Raw genomic sequence first — 27,376 nt, forward strand, 5'->3', positions numbered from 1 at the left:
GATTAATCGGGAGAAAATTAGTCGTTTGGGACAGCCCTAATGTAAGCTGTAATCAACTACGCATCAGACATTAGCCTGGCTAATAAAATATTTCAAATAGATATTTATGTTTCTTCTTGGACAAAAATGCATTTAATGCTCTTTTAAAAGTGCAATCTTAGCGAGCCTTTGTTTTACGTCCCCTAAAACAGGGGTGCCCAATCCCAGTCCTCGAGAGCCCCTATCCAGCTTGTTTTCCATGTCTCCCTCCTCTAACACACCTGAATCAACTAATCAGGATCGTTATCAGGCTGCTTTAGAGCTTGCTGATGAGCTGATCATTTGATTCAGGTGTGTTAAAGGAGGGAGACATGGAAAACAAGCTGGATAGGGGCTCTCGAGGACCGGGATTGGGCACCCCTGCCCTAAAATTTATTCCGCAACGCATTAAATGATTCTAATCCGATTACTCGATTATTCAAACCAACTAGTTGATAGATTAATCGACTACTAAAATAATCATTTTTATTTAGCGTGCAATCAATTGACTTCTTGCATATCGTGGCAGTCTGATATTGTGTTTTGATGGAGATTTGTGAAAAGCTTAGGATTTTTACTTCTGTAAATGTTTGGTATGTTTAGTTTTGGAATGACAATACTGATATGAATAAGGTTTTCTGCACCTTCATATAGTCATATATATGCCCAAAATGTCTACCTTGCAGGGCAGCGAGCCTCTCATTGGTGAAGTCGTTATCGGCCTGCAGCGCTTCGATACGCGCCTGGAGAACCTGCTCTTTCTCCTCCATCACCTCGATACGCAGCTCCAGCTCGCGCTTCTCCGCCGCCCCCCGCTGCGTCAGCTCCTCTTGCCGTCCCTCCGCCGCCTACGGAGAGAAATCCCCCATCGATACGCCGCTCCGATCGACAGAAAAGATCGATCCGGCTCACTTTGATCTTGTCGGTGAGTTCTTTAATCTCGTTGACGGCGGCGTTGTACTTGTTGGCCAGCTCTCTCAGTTCCTCCTGGCCGCGCTCGGACATTTCCTTCAGGTGGGTGCACTCGTCCTCCGTGTTGCTGAGCGAACGCTGCGGCAAAGCGGGAAATGAGCTAGCCTCGCGTTTGCGTGCAAAACAAAAACAGCGCGCGGCTCGCACCTCCACTTCCGAAAGCTTCCTGACCACCTCGATCTTCTCCTGCAGGACTCTCCGGAGAGATTCCTTGGCAGTGGTCTCGTAGTTGTGTTTGTCCTCCTGCAGGGCCAGCAGCTCCTTACGAATCCCGTCCTCAGTCTGAGACTGCGAGCACGCAAAATAAGACTTCGGTTACTAACAACTAGTGTTGCACTGATACTAATATTGGAAGGGGCCCCGATACAGCATTAAAATTCAGGAATCAGAAACAGCGAGTACAAGGAAATAATGCACCGATGCTGCATAACACGTACTCTTCGAGATTTATACTGCCTTCACACAATGACTTGGAATGGCAGCGAATGATTCATTCATTCACTGCTACTCTCTCAGTTGAAATTGATTGGGCGTCTAACAGTGATAAACTCATTCCAATTCAAAGCTCAAGGATGAAAATACAGTGGTATGAAAAAGTATCTGAGAACCTTTTGGATTTTCTCATATTTCTGCATAAAATCACCATCAAATGTGATCTGATCTTTGTCAAAATCACACAGATGTAAATACAATGTCTTTTTTAACTAAATCCACCCATACATTTATAGGTTTTCATATTTTAATGATGATATCGTGCAAACAATGACAGAAGGGGGAAAAATACAGTAAGTGAACCCTCTGCTTAAGGAGACTTAAAGAGCAATTAGAACCAATTTTAATGAAATAATTTAAGTCAGGTGTGTGCCCAATCACTGATGAGTGGTGAAAAGCTGCCCTCTCCAATATAAAACACAGACCTGGTAAGAATTGTCTTGATGAGAAGCATTGTCTGATGGCTTGGTCAGAAGACCTGCGATCGTTGATTTGTATTAAAGCTGGGAAGGGATACAAAACCATCTCTAAAAGTCTGGATGTTCTTCAATCGACAGTCAGAGAAGTTGTATACAAATGGAGAGAGTTTGATACTGTTGCTCCTCTCCCAAGGAGTGGCCGTCCACCAAAGCTGATGCTAAGCGTTCAGCGCAGAATACTCAGAGGTAAAAAAAGAAGAAGAAAAAAAGAACCCTAGAGTGTCTGCTAAAGACTTACAGAAATCACTGTCATGGTCCACTATCTCTGCACACATCAACTATATGTAAAAGTATGGCCAAGAATGGTGTTCATGGGAGGACTCCATGGAGGAAGCCACTGCTGTCTAAACAAACAAAAAAAACAAAACATTGTTGCTCATTTATGTTGGCAAAAAGGTACTTGGACACTCCACAGAAGTTTCGGCAAAATATTTTGTGGACTGATGAAACCAAAGTTGAATTGTTTGGGAGTAACACACAACGTCAAGTGTGGAGGAAAAATGGAACAGCTCACCAACATCAACACTTCATCCCCACCGTGAAGCATGATGGAGGGAGAATCATGATTTGGGGCAGTTTTGCTACCTCAAGGCCTGGACAACTTGCAATCATTAATGGAAGGATGAATTAAAAAGTTTATCAGGATATTTTACAGGAAAACCTGTGGCCGTCTGTCAGACAGTTGAAGTTAAAAAGAGGATGGATGCTACAAGACAATGATCCAAAACACAGAAGTAAATCAACTTCAGAATGGTTTCAGTAGGACAAAATACATGTTCTGGAGTGGCCAAGTCAAACTCCAGACTTGAAACCCATTGAGATGCTGTAGCATGACCTAAAGACAGCGATTCATGTCAGACATCCCAGAAATCTGACTGAACTACAGCAGTTTTGTAGAGAAGAATGTGCCAAGATTAGTCCTGATCGATAAGCTAGACTGATTTGCAGCTACAGGAAGAGTCTGGTTGAAGTTATTGCTGCCAAAGGGGGAGGGGGGGCACAATATTAAATGTGATGGTTCACTGACTTATTTTCCCCCCCTCCCTCATTGTTTGCATACTATCCTCATTAAAATATGAAAACCTATAAATGTTTGGGTGGTTTCAGTTAAAGACACTTTTTTCATCTGTGTGATTTTGACAAAGATCACATTTGATGCTGATTTTATGCAGAAATGTGAAATGTGAGAAATTCCAAAAGGTTCGGATGATTTTTCATAGCACAGTAGCTTATTTTTCTGTTTATCAGTTGTTTTGTAGCATACTCTAGAATGATTTCCTGACCTATGTACGGTATTGATAATTGCTCTTATCGCCATATCACGAGATCGTTATCGTGAGCCTTGTATCGCAAATCGGATCGTATCCTGAAGTACCCAGAAGTTCCCACTTTCAACATCTAGTTGGTACAGTATCGGCATTGGCCTATACCACACAACCGGGTATCGAAATCAGTATCAGGAGCCAAAAAGTGCTATCAGTGCAACACTACTAACAACATTAACGTGAGAAACGACAATCTGGACATTACCTTAGAGTAAGCCTGCAACTGACTGCCCATCACCTCCAATCTGGACAGCAGACGGTCTTCGTCAATCAGGGCCTGAAGAAAGGACAGCGTTTGGATTTTTCCATTTGTCCTATCCCAAGAGGCATTTCCTACCTGCCAACTGCTCTCCGACGCCTCCTGAGTGGTGGTGAGCAGACGCTGTAGCGTAGCTAACTTCTGCTCCAGCATCTGCTCTCGGTGTAAGGCCTCCTGTAGCAGAGACGGAACCAGAACACAAAACAGTCGGATCATTTCAAAAGGATTAGGTTAAGGTTAGCTAAGCTAGCAAAATGGCCATGAATACATGGCTACATTTACTGATGCTAAAACAAAGGCTGCCACAAAATCAACAGGAATTGACCGAGAATTGCACCAAAATGCCACATTAAGTTTAAAAATGTTCACAAACATCCGATTCACTTAAACCAGGGGTCAGGAACCAATGGCTCGCGAACCATATCTAGCTCTTTTGAGGAGTGCATCTGCCTCTTGGCCAACCGGTAATCTTAAATGTGGAAACAGCCAGCTCGCTTGAGATAAACGAGCTGTGATGAGCTGACGATGCATTCACACATCGATCTTGTACATATCAAAGATACATCGCATTGACATGCTGCAATTCGGTGCCTATTGGTGGTACTCCCATCGCAGATTGCACGGAGATGGGCGTTGCAGAGCCCGCCTCGCTCGTTAAGTCTCAGCCCAGCCAGTCTCTAAAGGATATAAAACTGCGTAGGCGAAATTTAAAACACGAAAGTGAACTGCAAGGTACCCCAAGTCACACTGGTGGATGATCGTTTTCACTTTCATTACTTTTTTCCCTGTCAAATTGGTGCCACTTCCAGAAGAGTGACACTCACAAATCGGCTGCCTTAAGATACTTGGCCTGTCTCGGCCAATGTGATGCACATGTCCACTTGTTTGTGGTTTCCACTTCCAGGAAATATAGGCAACGCATGTTTGTTTTTGTTTTTTTCAAAGTAGTGAGTGCCCAACAGAGTAACGATTTTAACTCAAATGATGATGTAAGGCTTTCGTTGTTGTTTTCTCAATAATTTTATCAATCACAACTCGGCGACTTTATCAAATATATAAACACACACACACACAAGCACTCTTTATGGCTCTCGTAGAACCACATTTTAAAATATGTTGGGTGTTTTGCCTCTCTAAGTCAAAAAGGTTCCTGACCCCTGACTTAAACCTTGACGACACGAGACGTCCAATCTGTTAAAGACATGCGAGTAGGGTAGCGCATTATTTTGATGTGTAATGGCAAGTGAGGACCAGTAGGTGTCACTGTTTTACCTGTAGATACTGGGAGAGCTGGAACAGTTCCTGAGAATACATACTGGGAGTGTTGGCTGCAACCTAGAAGAAACCACACAAAAACAAACAGTCTCACAAATTCCAAATGCCCAGAGTGAAGATGTTCTGATTTTGGATCTGTAACAGAAATTGTTATGTAGCCAGGATCCAGTAATAAAAGTTCAAACTTGAACTCAGACTTAGTGTGTAACTCTACTGCAAGTTAGCTAACGTCACTTAATGATGTTAGGGAAGTGGTTCAAATGTCGTCACACAGGCACACGCTACATTCCTCAGACAGGTTACACTGGGGCCCTGTTGTTCTGACGCCTGGCAGACGTACAACAGAACACTGAGATGGACTCCCAACTCTTCACTGTAACTTTTACACACTCGCTAAGAGGCCTGCACACGCTCACTCCATCCTCTCATGGAAATATGTAGCAGCGGAGAGAGACTGGCGGCAATCCGCGCATTCCTCACATCAGCTGACCACTCCACAGGTTGGTGTGCAGACTACACACCGTGGTCAAGTGTATAGCAGGTCAACACATTGACATTGATAGACGAGCAATCTTTTTAAGGCGAGGGTTAGATTGAATTTTTCGGAAATTTTTCCTGGGTTAAGCGCATTGGGTCCTTACCTTGTCTACAGGCAATGGTAGCGGAGCCTGGATAACACTGCAAAGACAGAAGAATATGTGTTGGTTACCATGAAAACAGAATTGGGACGACTATGTTTACATTGCACGAGTTTCTTTTTTGGTTTCGTTTTCCGTTGCATGACTTTTAAAACTGATTCTAAACAAATTCTGGTTGCAGAGTTCAACCGTGTCCCCCGGGGAGTCGTTTGGAGGGTGCTCTGGGAGTATGGGGTATCTGAATCCTTGATACGGGTGGTCCGGTACCTGTATGACGGGTTTCAGAGTTTGGTCCGCTAGGGTTGTTCCGATCATGTTTTTTTACTCCCGATCCGATCCCGATCGTTTTAGTTTGAGTATCTGCCGATCCCGATATTTCCCGATCCAATTGCTTTTTTTTGCTCCCGATTCAATTCCAATCATTCCCGATAATTTTTCCCGATCATATACATTTTGGCAATGCATTAAGAAAAAAATGAATAAAACTCAAGACGAATATATACATTCAACATACAGTACATAGGTACTGTATTTGTTTATTATGACAATAAATCCTCAAGATGGCATTTACATTATTAACATTCTTTCTGTGAGAGGGATCCACGGATAGAAAGACTTGTAATTCTTAAAGGACAAATGTGACTTTGTATGTTGTGACTAAATATTGCCATCTAGTGTATTTGTTGAGCTTTCAGTAAATTATACTGTAGCCATGCCCAAATGCTTCCAATGGGAAGTGGAACCATGACTGTGCGTTGTGCTACCAATTGATATATCTTCTCTGCGTTGGGAAATAACATAGGGTGTTAAGAAAAAGATAAATTACAACCTTGCTTCCCCACATTGCTTCCCACGATATTTCTAATCGTAGGGAGAGGGATAGTAAGGCTTTAGCCAATTAAAAAAAGGCTCCAAAGGCTTCCAAAATTCACTCTATTCATTGTACGCTGCCTTTTAGCTCTCTATATAGGTAAAACAGCGCCATTACAGATTGAGCGCGCCAATGCGTGAGTGGGTCGTACAGCACATGCATTAATTGCGTTAAATAATTTAATGTGATACATTTTTAAAAATTAATTACCAACAGTATCGGGATAAATTTGATAACCCTACCTTAAGCCAAAACTAAAGACTCTGGATGAGTGTAACATATTATGTCTAACGTTAAATACAATTACAAAACGATTTAATTAAAAAAATATACAGTATATATATATTAAAAAATGGCATGTCCGATGTTTTTTTGCCGATTCAGATACTTTGAAAATGACATGATCGGACCCGATCGATCGACTCTATGGTCCACGTAGCCTGTAGTAAATCGGATCAGTTTCCAGTAAGGGTTGGACTCTGCCAATGATGCCCTATGTCACCGGTTCTGATCATAACTTTTATGGACCGAACATCTAAGCACAGCAGAGGCATTGATGGGGTCCGGTTTAGTGGCCTAAGTATTGCATCAATGCTTTTTGCAAATGATGCAGTTCTGTTGGCTTCATCAAACCGCGATCTTCAACTCTCACTGGAACGGTTCGCAGCTGAATGTGAACGGTCGGCATGAGAATTAGCACCTGTAAATCCGAGACTATGATCCTCAGTCGGGAAAAGGGATGAGGTCCTTTCCCAAGTGGAAGAGTTGAAGTATCTCGCGGTCTTGTTCACGAGTGGCGGAAAAATGGAACGGGAGATCGACAGGAAGTCTACAGTGATGCGGACTCTGCATCGGTCCGTCGTGGTGAAGAGGGAGCTAAGCTGAAAGCCGAAAAGCTCTCCTATTTAACGGTCAATTTATGTTCCTACCCTCACCTATGATCACGAGCTGTGGGTCGTGACCGACGGAACAAGATTCCGGATACAAGCGGCCGAAATGAGTTTCCTCTGTAGGGTGTCCGGGCTCTCTCTTAGAGATAAGGTGAGAAGCTTGATCATCTGGGAGAGGCTCGGAGTAGAGCCGATGCTCCTCCGCATCGAGAGGAGCCAGATGAGGTGGCTCGGGCATCAGATTACCACCCTCCGGAGCACCTCCCTGGTGAGGTGTTCCGGGCATGTCCCACGTGGAGGGAGCCACAAGGCTGACCCAGGACACACTGGGGAGACTGTTTCCCGACTGGCCCGGAAGTGCCTTGGGATCCCTCAAAAGAGCTGGCTGAAGTGGCTGGGGAGAGGGAAGTCTGGGCTTCCCTTCCAAAGCTGCTGCCCCTGCAACCTGACCTCAGATAAGCAGGAGAAAATGGATGGATGGATGGAATTTGGATGTTTGTGAATTGTTCTCGAATCTTCCACGGCCGAATCGTAAATAATCTGAGAATCGAAAATTTCACAGACATTTCGTCCTCAGTCAGGAAAAGGTGGAAAGCCCTCTCAGGGTCAGGTTTGAGGTCCTTCCCCAATTGGAGGAGTTCAACTTTCTCTGGGTGTTGTTCACGACTGAGGGAAAAATGGAACCGGAGATCGGCAGGCAGATCGGTGTGGCGTCTGCAGTGATGCGTACTCTGCATTGGTCCGTCGTCGTGAAGACAGAGCTCCATTTACGGATCGATGTACGTTCCTACCCTCACCTATAGTCACGAGCTATGGGTCGTGACCGAAAGAATATCATGGATAGAGGCCGAAAAGAGTTTCCTCTGTAGGGTGTTCGCCCTCTAACCTTAGAGACAGGCGAGAAGCTCGGTCATCCGGGAGTGGCTCGAAGTAGAGCCGCTGCTGCTCCTCATCGTGAGTAGATAAATGAGGAGGCTCGGGAATCTGATCAGGATGCCTCCTTGCATCAGGATCAGGATGCCTTCTGGACAAGTACAGCTGGGGGGAAGCCACCGGGCCGATCCGAGACACGCTGGGGAGAATGTCTCCTGGCTAGCCTGGGAATGCCTTGGGATCCTCCAAGAAGAGCTGGATGAAGTGGCTGGGGAGGGGGAAGTCTGGGCTTCTCTTCTGAAGATGCTGACTCCCGTGACCCAACCGCAGGTAAGCGGGAGACAATGGATGGATGGATGGATGGATGGATGGATGGATGGATGGATGGATGGATGGATGGATGGATGGATGGAAGTTAATTTTTTTCAACATACTTTAGTTTTCATGTAATTGTCATTTTACAGATGTTATGGTTGTTTGTATGCTTATGTTGAATGAATGAAGTTCAAAGTCCTCGTTTTGACAGAATCCTGATTTCTTCCCTTCGGCCTATCCAAGACCGATTACTGAGACAAGACGAAGACTTTTGGGCCTCGAGATCTAGACAAGACAGGTCTAAAGTGTAACAATACTACCACTCAGAATTTAATAGCAGCTCGAGCCAAATGTCATGGTCAACCAGACAAGAGAAAACAATTCTCTGACAATTTCATGCAGCGTATGTTTAGGAGTTGAGGCCCAACCCAAAAACCTACCTAACACCAAAATTCAATGTAGTTTTAAGACTTTATAAGACCCGAGAGGAACCCATCATACAGATATTTATGAGCAAATGTATGGACATTAGAAGGTCTAAGGCAGGGGTCCACAAATTACGGCCCGCGGGCCAGATACGGCCCACCTCCACATTTGGTCCAGCCCCCTGAAATTTTTTTTTTTTTTTTTTGGGATAGTGTTATTTATTTCCTGGCTTTTTTCTGTGAAGAACCCAGAGAGGGTTATTTGGTTATTATCTATTTAATTAATAGTGTTATTATTATATTATATTATATTATATTATATTATATTATATTATATTATATTTGGGTTGTCAAACAATTAAAATTTTTAATCGAGTTAATCACAGCTTAAAAATTAATTAATCGAAATTAATCGCAATTCAAACCATCTATAATATAGGCCATATTTTTCTGTAAATTATTGCTGTCATGGAAAGATAAGACAAGACAGATATATACATTCAACATACTGTGCATAAGTACCGTATTTGTTTATTATAACAATAAATCAACAAGATGGCATTAACATGATTAACATTCTGTTAAAGCGATCCATGGATAGAATGACTTGAAGTTCTTAAAAGATAAATGTTAGTACAAGTTATAGAAATTTTATATTAGAACCCCTCTTAATGTTTTCGTTTTAATAAAATTTGTAAAATTTTCAAACAAAAAATAAACTAGTAGCTTGCCATTTTTGATGTCAATAATTACACAATGTTCATGGTGCTGAAACCCATAAAATCAGTTGCACCCAAGCGCCAGCAGAGGGTGACAAAACACCAAAAAACACAAGTAACAAATGGACATGACACTGTGCTGTCATTTTAATCTGTTTGAGCGGGGCATGTGGGTTAAATGCGTCAAATATTTTAACGTGATTAATTAAAAAAATGAATTACCGCCCGTTAACGCGATAATTTTGACAGCCCTTTATATTATATTATTATTATTATTTTATCTACTTTTGTTCCGTGAAGAATTCAGAAAGGGTTATTTGATTGTGGCTTTCTGAAAAACAATACATTTTTACACTTAGGCACTCCTGCAATCGTCACACTTTTTCTGTTACAAACTGACCCGGCCCCTCATCAGAGAAGGAAAAGGTTATGTGACCCTCACAGGAAAAAGTTTGGGTAAACCCTTGTTCTAAGGTCTACGTTTTTCCAGGATAACAAAAAATTTGAACCTAAAAAAATAACATAACCGTTTTTTGAACTAATGCTAACAAAATACCCCACGAAAAGCACAAGACAAGCTGCTATGCCCACATTTGATGTCCAAGCTTGGGTCGGCCACTTAACCAGCGATTACGTCACTCACCCGGCCAGTTCCCACCTGTTAAAGTTACACAAACACCAAAGTTTTTCCAAGCTTCTGTGAAGTTGGCCATCTCAATGGACTATTAAACCTTGCCTTCACATTCAAAAAGGAGCGTGCCTCATTTACCCTAAAGACAGAGAAATCAATTCCACACCGTTGACTGATACTACAGTAGCGTAAAAGTAGCTGAACATGACAGCCTAACACAAGGGACTACTGTTAATGTATAACCAGCAGCTAACACCTTGAGAAATAACTATGAGGAAATACAGTAACCACTTTTCTTACTCAGCTACCTAAAACCATTTAGTGTCGAAAGCAATTTTAGCCCCCCCCCAAAAAAACCGTCCTTATGTGCCGGTTTAGGTTGTGAACACAAGTTACCTGTATTGTGCTCCTTCAGCATTCGACGGATCGCAATCTGACACGGGGCAGAGTTCAAACCTCCCTATCTGCGCCTGACCGACTCAGAATGATTTTTTTCCTCACATAAGGTTCGTCTCTACACCTCCGAAGCTCCAGCTGCATAGTAACTGTCTTCCTTGAATTTGGGCTAGCTCCGCCCCTTTCGATGAGCAGTGCGAGGAAACCCCAGCTATAGATTGAGTGTGTTCTTTGACGGAAGCTAATCGAGCGAGTCGCGTCGGAGCTTAATGGATCTGTGTTGCACTCACTCGCTTCGTCGCCGTGCCTCCATCCCGTCGGGCAGGAAGAGTTTGATGGTTGACACGATGCAGCCATGTGTGACTGGAGACACACAAGGACGAAACACATTTTAAAAAAAAAAAAACAGACCATAAAAGTTAATATCATAAAGACCTAGTATCAACGCAGTGGACATCAAATTTTGGGTCATTTAGGCCACAATTTTACCATTTACTGTGGGCTTACATCAGGGGTGTCAAATGTAGAGATTGACCGATATATCGGGCCGATATATGGACGTTTTTGCATCATCTGTGTGTTTAACTGCGGCCGCTGTTGACGGGAGGATTGATCGCCATAGACATCCAATCCGTTTGAAGTGGGAGGGATGGCAGTTTGAATGTTCATTCCCTACCACCCTCTCCGTTCAAATAAATTGGATGTCTACTTGTGATGAACTGAATTCAATTCACAGCAGAAGGATGAAAGAGCTTGTTCGGTTTGTAACTTATATAGTAAAATATTGGAAAACAAGTTCGTGGCCAATGTGTTGTTGTTATACAGTGATCCCTCGTTTTTCGCGGTTAGTGGGGACCGAATTCCCCCTGCGATAATCGAAAATCCGCGAAGTAGAGGCGGAGCCTATTTACATTTTTTGTGTGTGTGTGTGTTCAATTTATTTATTTAGATTTACAGTGGTATGAAAAGGTATCTGAACCCTTTGGAAATTTCTCCCATTTCTGCAGAAAATCATCAAATGTGATCTGATCTTTGTCAAAATCACACAGATGAAAAAAACAGTGTCTGCTTTAACTAAAACCACCCATTTATAGGTTTTCATATTTTAATGAGGATAGTATACAAACGATGACAGAAGGGGCAAAATAAGTGAACCCTTTGCCTAAGGAGACTTAAAGAGCAATTAAAACCAATTTTTTTAAACAATTTAAGTCAGGTGTGAGCCCAATCACAGATGAGTGGTTTAAAGCCGCCCTGCCCGCTATAAGACACACACCTGGTGACAACTGTCTTGATGAGAAGCATTGTCTGATGTGCATTATAACATCATGAAAAAGATACAAAACCATCTCTAAAAGTCTGGATGTTAATCAATCGACAGTCAGAGAAGTTATCTACAAATGGAGAGTTTAACACTGTTGCTTCTCTCCCAAGGAGTTAGCATCCACCAAAGATGACGCCAGGAGTTCAGCACAGAATACTCAGAGGTAAAAAAAGAACCCTAAAGTGTCTGCTAAAGACTTACAGAAATCACTGGCACAGTCTAATACCTATTTGCACCCATCAACTAGATGTAAAGCTATGGCCAAGAATGATGTTCAGTGGAGACTCCACGGAGGAAACCACTGCTGTACACAGCAGTAAATCAACTTCAGAATGGTTTCAGAAGCCATATTGTGTGATCATGTTTATCGTCAGCCTTGTATCGCAAATTGTATTGTATCGTGAGCTACCCAGAGGTTCCCACCTCTAATTGAAAACGACACACTTCCAATTCATCTAAATTGAGTGGACATCTTTCGATGCTTCTGACGGCGCTAGATGACCAATCCATCTTGACCGGGCGTTCATTAGCTGCTCCCAGTCAAATTAGATTGGACGTCTAATGCCGTCAATAGCAGCCAATGAGTTAAATGAGTGCCCAATAAAAGGTTAACAGGCTATGCCAACAAACAGCCGACATCTTGCGACAGAATTTTTAATCAGTATTGTGTAGTATGTCCACTTTAACATTTTGTACCAATGTTGGTTGTGTTGGACTTACAATGATGCTAGCAGTTATGTAGAACTAGGTCAAAACGCAGGATGAATTTTCACTGGAACTCCAATTTGAAAGGTTAGGTAGTAGAGCTTAAAATCTGACCTAAATGTCCATATTGTGCGAGCTTTGAGGTGAGCCCCAAGGTGTCCTTCAGGGCGATCCCAAGTCTGATGATTCAAATGCTAATCATCTGCAGCTGCGCACAAAGGCTAACGAGGTCAGGCTATTAGCGCCACCTCAGTAAAACCAACTAGCTCTCTCACAGTCAATCAAATTTCAGGATTATTTTTTGGGGAGGAATGTAACATACCTTTGCGCGTGTTCTCGGTGACGTCCACGCCAAACTGGATGATGTCACCCGAGAGGACTTCGCAAGGGGGGCTCTCCTCCGAGCCCCGACTCAACCGCTGGCTGTTTATGAAGGTGCCATTGCTGCTTTTAGTGTCCTGCAGGTAGAACTGAGACAGAAAAAACACAATTAGACGAACACCCACTTACATAAAGCTCATGATTTTTTAACAATTTGTGTGATACAGCTACAAATAAGTATTTCAACACCTGTCTATCAGCTAGAATTCTGACCCTGAAAGACCTGTTAGTCCGCCTATCAAAAGTCTACCTGCACTCCATATATGTCCCTGAATCAGATGCACTTGTTTGAGGTTGATAGATACCAGCATAAAGACACCTGTCCACCCCATACAATCAGTCAGACTCAAACTTGTAACATGGTCAAGACCAAAGAGCTGTCCAAAGACACCGGAGACAAAATTGTTCGGACCAATTGCCAAGCAGCTTGGTGAAAAAAGTTCCACTGTTGGAGCAATCATTAGAAAATGGAGGAAGCTAAACATGACGGTCATTTTCAATTGTTCCTACTCCTGTTTTGCCAGGACAATGTATCAGTGACTGTGAGTAGTTTAGGAAGAGGGAGTTTTTCCCACAAATCAAGCACTCTCTTTCTGTGACGTAATGCTCAAGCGACGGCAGTGTGCAGCATGGCTGGCTAGTAAACAACAAGCATGGCATCGGTAGCGTGTTTTTTTTTTTTTTTTTTTTTAAGCTGTCAGTGGAAAACTGACCAGTCAAAACTGTTCTTGTCTTGGTTTTTTGTAATTTTGTCGCCCTCTGCTGGTGCTTGGGTGCGACCCATGAGCATTGTGTAATTATTGACATCAACAATGGCGGGCTACTAGTTTATTTTTTGATTGAAATTTTTACAAATTTTTTTGAAACGAATACATTAAGTGGGGTTTTAATATAAAATTTCTATAACTAACTAACTAACATTTATCTTTTAAGAGCTACAAGTCATTCTATCCATGGATCGCTTTAACAGAATGTTAATGCCATCTTGTTGATTTATTGTTATAATACAGCACTTATGTACCATATGTTGAATGTATATATCCGTCTTGTGTCTTATCTTTCCATTCCAACAATAATTTACAGAAAAATATGGCATATTTTATAGATTGTTTGAATTGCGATTAATTACGATTAATTTTTAAGCTGTAATTAACTTGATTAAAAATTTTAATCGTATGACAGCCCTATTTTTTTATTTTAAAAAATACATTTTTAATGGAAAAAAAACATCGCTCAATTATTACAAAAGATTTTTTTTTTTTGCAAGCTAAATAATACTCATTCATAGAGTTAAGTACATTAGCGTAGTTCAGAAAGTTGACTTGATTGAGCGAAACCAATGTGATTTTTTGGATTCAGCAAATTAAAATGATCATAACTCAGCAAACAAAACTTGGGAAATAAATTTAGTGTTGACCAGTTATCTTTGTAATGAATCAAAACGATATTTGCAAACATCAGCATTTGCTTTGCAAAAGAATCAAACACTCGCATAAACCTGTAAATTATCCCTCTTTATGTCCATTATTTTTTGGTTTTAACTAGCCGCATAAATAATCGGTGATTAGTCGACTATCAGGATCATTTGTCTCAACCCTGCCATCATCATACTACCAGTCAATCATTTGTCTTAACGTTGCTTTGTGATTGGTTTGCCACCAGTCTGGGGTGTACACTTGCCCTACAAAACATGTAGTAATCCTCCATTCATCATCATGGTGAACATTTTCCTCCCTGATCAGCATTACTGTAAACATCGCGTCGATGCGGAAGACAAAAACAGCACATCCGCGTGAACCAAAACCGTCGACGGTGACAACTTACTCGCTCATTCATTCGTCTGTCTGCGACGGCGCGTGAATGTCAAGCGCATACTTACAGAGGCAAGTAAACACATGAGACGGCGCGCGCTAATGGACGAACACGCTAAGACATAGCGTTGATCACCCGGAGCCGCATCGGCAAGAGGGGAGAGTTTCACTCATCTCGCCATTCATCCGACTGCAGTGTGCCCACCCGCAGCACATATAACACATACGCGCACTTACCTCTTGTCCCCATGGTAACCTGGAGACAAGGAAGGAGGGAGCTAACTTTACAGCTTTCTGCCCAGCAATGCCTAGCCAACGTTATGCGTCAGAAACAGTCGTAGACTGATACTGTATGTACACACATGGCTTTAACACATGAAAAAAATTAACATGTCCCAAACACGGCTACGACTGACTACACGTACAATGAGAAAATGTCTCGCACTGTGGACATATGGCACAAAACTGTCGCATTTTTGTCTTGTTTTCGTGATCTCGTCCCGTCAGACGAAAACTGCCTATCATCTTGTCATGTTAAAATGGTCCGAGACATGTTTTTAGCTCGTCAACGTCACGAAAAAAATGTTTGTTGGCGAAATACTTTTGTTATCAATCAATCAAATTTATTTATATAGCCCTTTACAAAAACCCAAAAGGCCCACAAAGTGCTTTACAACAAAACATTACTCAAGATCAGTGTTGGACACATTACTTTAAAGTGCAAATGTGAAGTAATTTCATAACATGCCAAATGGGGTCACAATTAAAAGTAATTAAACATTGTCCAACAAATAAAGCATGAAAAAATAATTTGTATGTCGTATATTTGACAAAATAATCGCGTTTCCAAAGTTCGAGCCTGAAAGGGGACGAGCCCGGAGAGCACACCGAGAACAGCAATGGCAGCGCTCCATGCGGCCACCATTAAAAAGCCTTTCAAACAATAATTCAAACAGCGATGTAAGTGATAGATCGAGCGCAAGTGAGGAGATGAAGATGATGAAAAGGAGTTTTCCAGCGCACCGATTTACATAATCCATTCCAGTTGTTGCTTCGGTTTCCCTAAAATCCGGTCCGCATTTTACGGCACACCTTCAATACACTACATTACCGTCTCCCAATTTACCGAGAGACTATCGGTAAAAATGTCAGCTGTGTGGGATCATTTGACCTTAAAGGACGACAAAGACGAAGAGGCAGAGAGCAACATATGCCACAATAAAGTCAAGCGTGGTGGTAAAGCTGTAAGATGTTTTAATACAACCAACCTAATCAAGCATTTAGCAAAATACCGCCACAAACAATATGAGGAGTATGTTAAGAAAACCGAAGACAAAAAGAAAGGTCCTACGCAACTAACACTGGCAGAAACTTTTGCTATGCGTGACAAACTGGCACTCGACAGTCCCAAAGCCCAGGGAATAACAAGAGTAATTGCCGAAGAATTCATTCTGGATGACGAGCCATTATCTCTCATGAGTAAAGACGCACCATCCAATACTTAGAACCACGGTACAACATGCCCAGCCGTCATTACATCCTTGAGCGATTCGGCCGTGGAAGATTCGAGAACGATTCACAAACATCCAAGTTCCGATTATTGAAATATGTCAAGTAAAGCGGAACTAATACACAGCGCGGTCTTCGGCATTGTGTCCCGAGAGTAAACATCATGCTTGTCATAGACCCGGGTAATGCCAATGCTCGACTCACGGCTTTAGCTCAACGCATGCCGCTGGACAAAAAACAAAAGAATACCTGACTGCTTCTGACAGCCGCTACAAACTACGTCAACATCGTGTTACTGTAGACAATAGATATCATATGTATATAGAACTACATGCAAAATGACCAACTCGATGGCGTTAGCAACATTGACGTATGGAAACTAGCTGCGTTAGTAAACAGCCGCCATCTTAAAGCAGGAGACTTCCCTAGTAGGCTGTTGTGAACCTTCCAAGCGAACCTAATTAACTTTTTATCTAAAATACTCCTAAATCGGCAAAATCTAGACTTGAATCTATCTTCAAAACAGTTTTAAAACTTTCACATGTCGAAAGTAGACAGAAGGGAAATTCTGGAATAACGGGAGCAATTTTAACAACTTTAACAGTTGATTCGCAAAATTAAATGAATTGAATGTAGTTTAAAGCTGCTGATATAGAATGGGGACTTGAGTATTTTATTTACTGTTTTAAAATGTTAACTTGGTACTGAAATAGTTGTTTATTTAAACCTGAGAGGCTTTTTATACAATTTTTGTAACTAATGCACGAAACATTAAAAGCATCTAATAGCTTGGGGGGTTTGTGGGATTTTCCACTGAGGTTATTTGTGTGCTTTGCTTTTTTAAGACAGTTTACAATATTATTTCCACGTTTTACTGACTGACTATGCCATTTCTGTTTGTTATTCATAACGTTTTGTGTTTATCACTGAATAAACAGGTCAGTTTCTTATTACCAACCGTTGTGTGTTATTCAAACTCACCTAACTCAGCTGGCTAGTTGTTATCAAGAATACTAAAACCCTTTTCAACATGAGTCTGACAACTAAGTAAGGAGGCGAAATAACTTTAAACTTTAACACATGCTCAGATAGGCCAGTATCGGTATCAGCCAGTATCGGTATCGGATCGGAAGTGCAAAACAATATCGGTATCGGATCGGAAGTGCAAAAACCTGGATCGGGACATCCCTAGTGAATATACATTGAAAAATTATATATTATCGTTATCGTATCGGTATCGGCTTTGAGGAGCAGGAAGTTATCGATATCGGTTTCAAAAATGGATATTGAGCACCCCTAATTTAGACCGTTTTTATCAATCAAGTCTAAACAATGACTATCAAAATTGTTGTCAATTCATTAAATCAATTAGTGTATTCAGCCTGGCAGCTGCAAAAAAAAAAAACCCACCCTGAGCCAAAATCAAGTGATAAAATCGCTTAACCACTACTACTCCTCCGATTAATGCAGGAAGTGATTACATCTAATCATTAACAATTTGTTGTTTTTAACAACACAAGCGCACTTGTTTAAATCTCTCTTCGGCGCCGCCACTTCATAAAAAGCATCGATTATAGAACTTGTTCAAAGTGTCACCCTTAACACACCAGGAATGCCCGAGGCCTGATTTTTACACGACACGTCTCAAGTGTCACATACCAGCAAGTCAGGTTTTACTGTCCAACACTCCTACCTTGCATTTCTCCACGTCAGATAAAGTGAAATTGCACTTGATGTTATTGAACTCGCTTGGAGTGCACAGTCATGTGACAAAACAAAGTTGTTACCACAAGAGGAAGCTACGGTTATTGAGCAAAAAGGCCGCTACCTCATTCCTGTGCTTTTAAAATGTCTCACTTGCCCTGCCCTATCATGTCCTAGTCTTTGCTGTCTTCCCTTTCTGTTCTAAAAATAGCGTACAGTAGTGGTGTGCGAAAAAGGGAATATCCTCTATCACGATATGGGCAATTTTATATAACGATATGCCACGATAAAGTATCTTTTAATCATTTGATGGGGGGGGGGGGGGGGGGGATACCATGAAAATACAGCCCCCCCACACACGCACACAAAACACTGAAAGCCAAACACTGAAACAAAACACTAACAAATGGTCCTGATAGAACTGTCATTTTGTTCATATAGCAACCAACACATTCACATAGTTTTTTAAAATTGCCACAGAATTCTCAACTAGTGCTGCAACGATTAATCGATTTACTCGAGTATTCGATTAGAATAAAATATTCAAACTAAATTTTGTCGTATCGATTATTCGTTTAATTAAAATGGCGTAATGGTTTATTTTGACAGTGTTTGCATTTAGTTTTATTGATTAGGGTGGACAAACTGCCCCCTGGGCTGCCTCATTTCACATAGCTGAATCCAACTGTTCCCTGTTAAGACCAACGTAAGCTAAGTTTTTGTTTGAGGTAAATGTTTTTTAATGCATTCGTAAATTAGTTTAAAAATAGATTTAGCTGTTTTTTTGTGGGAATACGTGTCTTAACCATTTGTGAAGAACAATGTAAAAAAAACTGGCATTTTACAGCATTTAAGCTAGCGGACTTTTGCTATGCAAGTTAGCCAATTGTTCATTAGTTGTACATAGATCCTCATTTATTTTTTTATACCGTTTGAGGCTCAGCTCAGGTATTTTAATTTTTTATGTTCGATGAACTAGTTAGTTAGTTATTCGATGAAGTAGTTAGTTCGAATATCCGATTACTCGAATATTCAAACTAACTAGTTCATCGATTTATCGACTACTAAAATAATCGATAGCTGCAGCCCTATTCTCAACTCCTTGGCTTCAAGGCCATTTCATACAGCCAGTGAGCCAACCATGAAGATTTTGTCTACAAATGGAGAGAGTTTGGCACAGTTACTTCTCTCCCAAGGAATGGCCGTCCACCAAAGATGACTCCAAGAACCCTAGAGTGTCTGCTGAAGACTTACAGAAATCACTGGCACAGTCCAATAGTTGATGTGTGCACAGAGATATATGTAAAATTATGCCCAAGAATGGTGTTCATGGGACTGAACTGACTGACTGGCACAATCCAATATCTCTGTTCACACATCAACTGTATGTAAAACTATGGCCAAGAATGGTGTTTATGGGACGACTCCACGGAGAAAGCCACTGCTGTCTAAAAAAAAAACGTTGGTCGTTTAATGTTCGCAAAAAGGGACTTGAACACTCCACAGAAGTTTTGGCAAGATATTTTGTGGACTAATGAAATCAAAGTTAAATTGTTTGGGAGTAACACACAACGTCATGAGTGGAGTAAAAATGGAACAGGTCACCAATATCAACACCTCATCCCCACCGTGAAGGATGGTGGAGGGAGCATCATGATTTGGGGCTGTTTTGCTGCCTCGGAGCCAGGACAACTTGCAATCATTAATGAAAGAATGAATTCAAAAGTTTAACAGGATGTTTTGCAGGAAAACCCGAGGCCGTCTGTCAGACAGTTAAAGCTAAAAAGAGGATGGATGCTGCAACAGGACAACGATCCAAAACACAGAAGTATAATCAACTTCAGAATGGTTTCAGAAGAACAAAATACACGTTATGCAGTGGGCCAAGTCAAAGTCCAGACTTGAACCCCATTAAGATGCTGTGGCACGACCTAAAAACAGTGATTCATGCCAGACATCCCAGGAATCTGACTGAACTACAGAAGTTTTTTTAGAGAGGAATGGGCCAAGATTAGTCCTGATCGATGTGCCAGACTGATCTGTAGCTACAGAAAGCGTCTGGTTGAAGTTATTGCTGCCAAAGGGGGGGCCACAAAATATTAAATGTGATGGTATACGTACTTATTTTTTCTCCTTCTGTCATTGTTTTCATACTATCCTCATTAAAATATGAAAACCTATAAATGTTTGGGTGGTTTTAGTTGAAGCAGACAGTTTTATAATCCGTGTGATTTTGACATACAGTGGGGAGAACAAGTATTTGATACACTGCCAATGGGTTTTCCCATTGACTGTATCAAATACTTGTTCTCCCCACTGTAGATCTGATCATAACTGATGGTGACTTCATGCAAAAATATGAGAAATTCCAAAAGGTTCACATACTTTTTCATACCGCCGTATATATTTTACAGCGCAATGACTATATATTCACTATTTTGCACTGTTGGCGCCCTTTATATAACCTGTTTTGACCATATTATGTAGAAAGGACAAACACATATGACCATACCTGCTGTTTTTGTTGAATTCTCATTTTTTTTCTGTTCAATGTGTATCCTAACAAGTTTAATGAATATTATCACTTCAAAACATTTCATTGAGCATGTTTTGTTGTCAAAGGGATATCAATATTACAAATTTTGACACATTTTTCTCTTTTTTTTGTCCTTTGGAGTCCAAAATCTTGATTGTTATTGGTCAGTGAAGAAAACAACAGTTTGGACTACGCATGTGCCAGTTACCGGTTTCAAGTTTTACGGTGGTATGAAAAAGTCACGGTTTCAAAACCACTAAAATTTTCTTTTACACTAAAGTATGGTATTAGCTTTTTTTTTTTTTTTTTTTAATGTCTGAAAAATGCAGCGAGAAATCTGTGGCAGCGCTCACCCCTCCCCCTGCGGTTGTTGCTCTGCCATGTGCCTGTCGGTGACACTACACCTGAGCTTTTTCCCCTCTTAAAAAAAGACAGTCGCCAGTATGGGAATACTTCGTTTACCCAAAAGAAACTGACAGCCGCGGCTTAGAAGTTGATGGACAATAGGGCCTGCAACATGATTTCACATTTCCATGACCATCATCCGTCACTTTACACAAAATTTAAGTAAACGCTGTCATCAACGTTTCCCACCAGCTACGAGAGTTCACTCCAGCATGTTTAGTGTGTCTAGCGATTAGAGCTGGGAATCTTTGGGCACCTAACGATTTGATTACGATTCAGAGGCTCCGATTTGATTATGAAACGATTATTGATGCACCCCCCTCCTTTTTTTTATGTTTTGTACATTAGTTCCAAAATTGTTCAAAAATCCTCTCAGGCTAAACCGAACTACTATTTCAGTATCAAGTTAACATAGAACAGTAAACAAATATACAAAAATAACAGTAAATAAAAAACTCCAGTCCCCATTCTGAATCAGCAGCTTTAAACTACATTCAATTAAATTAATGTTGTGAATCAACCGTTAGTTGTTAAAATTGCTCCCGTTATTCCATAATTTCACGTCTGTCTACTTTTGTCAAAGTTTTAACACTATTTCATCATTTAAAGATAGATTCAAGACCAGATTCTGCCGATTTAGGAGTATTTTAGATAAAATGTTAATTAGGTTCGCTACAACAGAGCCTTCTAGAGCGGTCTATTAAGATGGCGGCTGTTTACTTACGCCGGAAAGTCTGTCATTTCGCATTTCTGTTCAATAATACATGGTGTAATACTGATGTCATCTGTCATTTAGCATCTAGTTCTACATATATATGATATCTACTGTAGCCGTATGTTTGTAGCAACTAGCAACTGGGCGTTCTTTGTAGCAGCTGTCAGCTGCAGTCAAGTATGATTGTTTTTTTTTTTTATCTAGCGGCATGAGTTGAACATGATATTGACTCTCGGTCCGTTCCTCATTGCATCCCAAAGACCGCGCTGACTGTGTGTAACTTCCGCTTTACCTGGTATAATTCAATAATCGGAATTTGGATATTTGTGAATAGTTTTCGAATCTTCCACGGCTGAATCGCGAATAATCTAAGAATCGGAAATTTTGCACGCCTCTAGTGTTTAGTGTGTCTAGCGATGGTTAAACAAATTAACGTAAGCTTGTTAACAAGGCAGATAACCTGGCCAGCTAGCATGCCAAGACAGCTAACTAGTTTCCTCTCTACAATGAGCCTACTTTTGTTTTGTATTTTGTAATTCTTCCACCATTGTCAACATCCGTTCAAAATGTTTTCATAATACAGCCTTATGTGTTTTTTTCTCTCTGGCGACTTTATTGTGTTGATATGGGGGGGGGGGGGGGGTGTATGATGTGTAAATAATGATACGAGTCATACACATGCGCCATTTCTCGCTCTCCATCAATATTCAACTAATTAACATTAATAGTAGTGTTGTATCATGTCGATGTTCCAATTTCCAAATATGCTGTGAAAAATGAAAAAAAAACCTGTTCAATGGAAAAAACTTTTCATTTTAAAACTATAATTGCAATACCAGGATACCGCGAAACCGCAGTATTTTTGCTTAATGTTATCATACCGTCAGAATCTCATACCGGCACATGCCTAGTTTGGACATGAAGGTTACGGTGTCCTGAAAAAAAATAAAAAGACCCAATCTACCGGATTGGCCCGAATATAAGACGGTGTTTTTTTGCATTGAAATAAGACTGAAAAAGAGGGGGCCGTCTTATATTCGCGGTCTAGACATTATACCCATTCACGACGCTAGATGGCGCCAGATATCATTGATGTTCTGTCATGACAGATCTCAGCTACTCTCCCCATTCACGACGCTAGATGGCGCCAAATATCATTGAAGTGATGTTCTGTCATGACAGATCTCAGCTACTCTTTTTAGTTTAACGAGTTTGCATTATTTTATTGCAATGTTTTTCCTTATTCAGATTTGTTTCAAGACTACAGTTATAGTTAGACTTCACTATGAGGCTTAATGCAGGTATTGCAATTTTGTTGTTTTATCACAATAGATTGGTTTATTTACATTTCAAAAACCAGAAGCCATTCATTTACGAATGTGATTGCACTTTAGTTTACATATTTAAATGTTCAGATATTAAGGTTTGAATGAGGCAAAATAACATGCTTTTTCTCTCATATATATTGGTATAATCATTTGTTTCGGATGTACTGTAATTATTTTCTGTATAAAAATTAATTTGGTGTTCAAAAGTTGTTTTTCCAAACTTGAGTCTTGAAAAAGGGGGTCGTCTTATAATCAGGGCAGTCTTATATTCGGGCCAATATGGTATCTTTTGTGAACAATTTTTTCTTTTAAATGTAAGGACAAAATCAAAGGCATGCAAATTCAGACAAAATAGGCTAAGGTGTTAAAGGGTTAATTCAAATTAGCATGAAAAAGATTCATAAGCGTTCCGAAGATTCAATTCGTTGTCACTAAACAGGGCCTTCCCAACCTGGAGAATCCTCGCTAAAGCCACTTACACCAGTTTTGAGTTAAATCCTGCCTGTTTTTGTCATGTGAGTGAGGAATGCTAGGGAAAAAAACAGTCGATAAGCGCCGTGTGAATAAGTGAATGAATGAATTGTGAGTGTTATCTGCTTGTAAATACCAGGTCGGCTTGTGCTAACTTGTACTGAGAACATGGACAATTACTTTTAAGGTTGGTTTGTTTTGATACTTTGCAGTGGGTGGATTATAAAAAAGTGGCACGTGAGGAGTGAAACTAGACGATGGATTGTCTGCCAAACTGTTAGTCTACAATTCGTCATGCGTTTGTGGTGCAGTGCCATGTTTTTTCTTTTGTTCTGGGATATTATCAGCACGCGTACGGTGTATTAAAAGCACCAAACACACCTTATGGTTGATGAGTCAATAAAATGGCATCAGGTGTGGCCGCACACAGTAAAAACCTGAAAATTTTACACTTGGTGGTTCTCTCTGTGGAGTTCTGGAGAAATGTCTCGAGAGTGGGAGTAGAAATATGCCAGGCAGTCGGGATTGACAAGTGATGCATTCATGATAGAAGAAATCAGAAGTTGTCTTGTACAATTATGTGCTCTGTCATTGTTCAATTGTTGGAAACCTTTATTATTGGATGAAAACTGAATTTTACAAAAACAGTGAGTATTTGTTGACTTTTCTGAGTTATCATTGACTAAAACGAACTAGGGCTGCAGCTATCGATTATTTTAGTAGTCGATTAATCAATTAACTAATTCGAATAATCGAGTAATAGGATAAGGAGCATGAAAAATTAAAATACCTGGGATGAGCCTAGAACAGTATAAAAAAAAAAAAAAATCATAAATGAGGATCTATGTACAACAAAAGAACAATTGGCATACATATCAAAAGTCCGCTAGCTTAAATGCTATAAAATACTAATGTTTTTGTTTTTTAACAATGCTCCTAACAAATGGTTCAGACTCATATTCCCACAAAAAATGACTAAATATACCTTTTAATTAAATTACGAATGCATTAAAAACATTAGCTCAAACAAAAACTTAGCTTACGTTGGTCTTAACAGGGATCAGTTGGATTCAGCCATGTAAAATGAGGTAGACCAGAGAACAGTGTTTCCACCCTGATCTATAAAACTAAATGTAAACTTTCAAAATAAACCATTACAATGCCACTTTAATAAAACGAATACTCGAAACAACAAAATTAAATTTGAATTTTTTTATCCAATACTCGAGCTAATCGATTAATCGTTGCTAAAAATGTGTTCGTTTTAGTGCTGCAACGATTAATCGATTAGCTCGAGTAATTCGATTTGAAAAAAAGCTTCGAATCAAATATTGCTGCTTCGAGTATTCAATTAATTGCAGTGGTGTTGTAATGGTTTGTTTTGAAAGTGTTTGCATTTAGTGTTAGTGAGTTGGTTGGATGCACTGCCCTCAAGTGGCAACAATGAATGACATAACTCATTTAACATGGCTGAATCCAGCAGCTCCCTGTTAAGACCAACATTAAGTTTTTGTTTGAGCGAATGTTTTTGTAATGTGTTCACCATTTAGTTCATAGCTATACTTCACAGTTTTTGTGGGAATATGTGTTTAGTGCTGCAACGATTAATCGATTAACTCGAGTATTCGATTACGAAAAAAATATTCGAATTAGATTTTGTTGCTTCGAGTATTCGTTTAATTAAAGTGGCGTTGTAATTGTTTATTTTGAAAGTGTTTGCATTTAGTTTTATTGATTAGGGTGGATACACTGTCCTCTGGTCCGCCTCTTTTCACATGGCTGAATCCAACTGCTCCCCGTTAAGACCAACGTAAACTAAGTTTTTGTTTGAGCTAATGTTTTTTTTAATGCATTCACAATTTAGTTTATGGTATATTTAGCCGTTTTTTGTGGGAATGTGTCTGAACCATTTGTTAAGAGCATTGTTAAAAAAAAAAAAAAAAAAAAAAAACTTTGGCATTTTATAGCATTTAAGCTAGCGGACTTTTTCGATGTAAGTTAGCCAATTGTTCTTTTGTTGTACATAGATCCTCATTTAGATAAAACAAACAATTATACCGTTTGAGGCTTAGCTCAGGTATTTTAATTTTTCATGTTCCTTATCCGATGACTCGATTATTCGAACTAGTCCATCGATTAATCGACTACTAAAATATTCGATAGCTGCAGCCCTATATGTGTTTGAACGATTTGTTTAGAGCATTGTAAAACAACGTTAGCATTTTATAGCATTTACGCTCGCGGACTTTTGCTATGCAAGTTAGCCAATTGTTTTTTGTTGTTGTACTTAGATCCTCATTTGTTTATTTTTTTTATGCAGTGTTTTAATAAATTTTTTTGGTGAAAGTGCAATTTTGCATAGTTTGAAGAAACACTCAGGGAATATTATTTTGTATTTGCATGTAATGCTCTTTTCAAAGTACACTCTTAACAAGCCTTTGTTTTACATCTAAAATGTATTCTGCAACGTATCAAATGTTCCGAATCCGATAACTCAATTATTCGAACTAACTAGTTGATAGATTAATCAACTATTAAAATAATCGATAGCTGCAGCCCTACACATTTTAAAATGACAAATATGACTAACCGTATCGTTAGCATTGCATTCGGGTTAGCATGTTCATTCGAAATCGTTGGAAACCTTAATTTTGGACTAAGACCTTGGAATTTTTACTGAAGAAAACTTGAGTATTCGTCGACGAAAACTAGACGAAGACTAAAAAATTTTGGAATTGCTAAAATATGACCAAGGCTAAGTATTTTTGTCCAAAAGATGAAGACGAAAATTAAAAGGGCTGCCAAAAACAACACGACTGTAACAAACCCTAAAACCCTAGAAGAAAATATAACATATCATAATGTAATTTACAGGCATGAAAATGGGTCAGGGGTTAAAAAGGTGAGAAAGGTGTGGAGGAAATATGTTCCGGCGTTCTGCCAAAATGTCTGCCGTCGGCAAAACGTCCTACATGTGGCGAATTTGACCATTTTAATTTTTCACATAAGGCTTAATATTCGAGTTAACGGGGGTTTAATTAGTTGAAGGAGTTGATTTCAACCACCATTGACTCACGCTAGCTTAGCCACTCCGGAGCCCTGAAACTAACAAATAACTGTCAAACTGCACAGAATTTGTTCAAATCATTTCCAACGACTAATTAAACCCCGGCTAACTCAAAGATTAAGCCTAATGTAAAAAATTCTGAACTTCCCCTTTAAAATAAAGACCATTGAATATGGCCCTTAAAATGTTGTCTATAAAAGTTTTAGAGCAATAAAACTAACAACACAAATGAATAAAATGAACAGGAATCCTTCAAAGTATTTCATAATGGGTCCAAATTATTTTTTCGAACAGATCATGTGACTATAGAACCTTAGAGACAGCCGTTTGCATTGCTTAGCCAAAACTACAGCTGAGGAGGCAAGATGGATATTTAGAATTTCTTTAAACCTAAGCTTTCAAAACCCTCAACAACAACTGAGCTTGAACCGAGGATTGAGCACGAGCAGTATCAAAAAGTCCTGGCTGTCGTGTTACCTGTTGTGCTGTAATTCCAAGTGGTGCTTGAATTGGATGCTTATAGCGGTGGACAGTCTTTTTGAGCCAGCGCAAAGTTTGCAGCGCACGGGGATATTTTTGTTATCTTTACTGGACAAAAATGTGAAGTAATGGCTGTGTTTCCAGTGTGCAAATGCAGCCGTTTGTAGTATATCTCCTGCCTATTTCATTGTATCCTGGCGAGGTAGCAAGGCTATGTTGTTTTGGCCGCAAACTCCCAGCGCTCACGCATCATGGTAATACACGAGACCCTTTTTGTTCCATCCCCGATTAAAAAATGTGACATGTGATGTCACTCCCATGACTACAGTATTCTTCATTCTACACACATTATGGGGCAATAA

General features: G+C 40.1%; 1 protein-coding gene across 5 annotated transcripts in view; it reads right to left on the reverse strand.

Annotated features, from left to right (window-relative positions):
* slmapa (sarcolemma associated protein a) overlaps positions 1-27,376 on the reverse strand; it is an 85,888-nt gene that overhangs the window by 33,278 nt on the left and 25,234 nt on the right. For all 5 annotated transcript variants that reach the window (XM_057845234.1, XM_057845233.1, XM_057845235.1 and 2 more), the window contains exons 2-10: positions 12,930-13,077; positions 10,869-10,941; positions 5,462-5,498; positions 4,818-4,880; positions 3,624-3,719; positions 3,492-3,563; positions 1,138-1,278; positions 931-1,068; positions 698-866 (exon numbers count right to left, since the gene is read on the reverse strand). In XM_057845234.1, coding sequence (XP_057701217.1) covers positions 698-866; positions 931-1,068; positions 1,138-1,278; positions 3,492-3,563; positions 3,624-3,719; positions 4,818-4,880; positions 5,462-5,498; positions 10,869-10,941; positions 12,930-13,077 — 937 coding nt within the window. The remainder of the gene's footprint in view (positions 1-697; positions 867-930; positions 1,069-1,137; positions 1,279-3,491; positions 3,564-3,623; positions 3,720-4,817; positions 4,881-5,461; positions 5,499-10,868; positions 10,942-12,929; positions 13,078-27,376) is intronic.

This window comes from Corythoichthys intestinalis, chromosome 9 (genome assembly GCF_030265065.1).
Source record: "Corythoichthys intestinalis isolate RoL2023-P3 chromosome 9, ASM3026506v1, whole genome shotgun sequence".
Lineage (NCBI taxonomy): Eukaryota > Metazoa > Chordata > Actinopteri > Syngnathiformes > Syngnathidae > Corythoichthys > Corythoichthys intestinalis.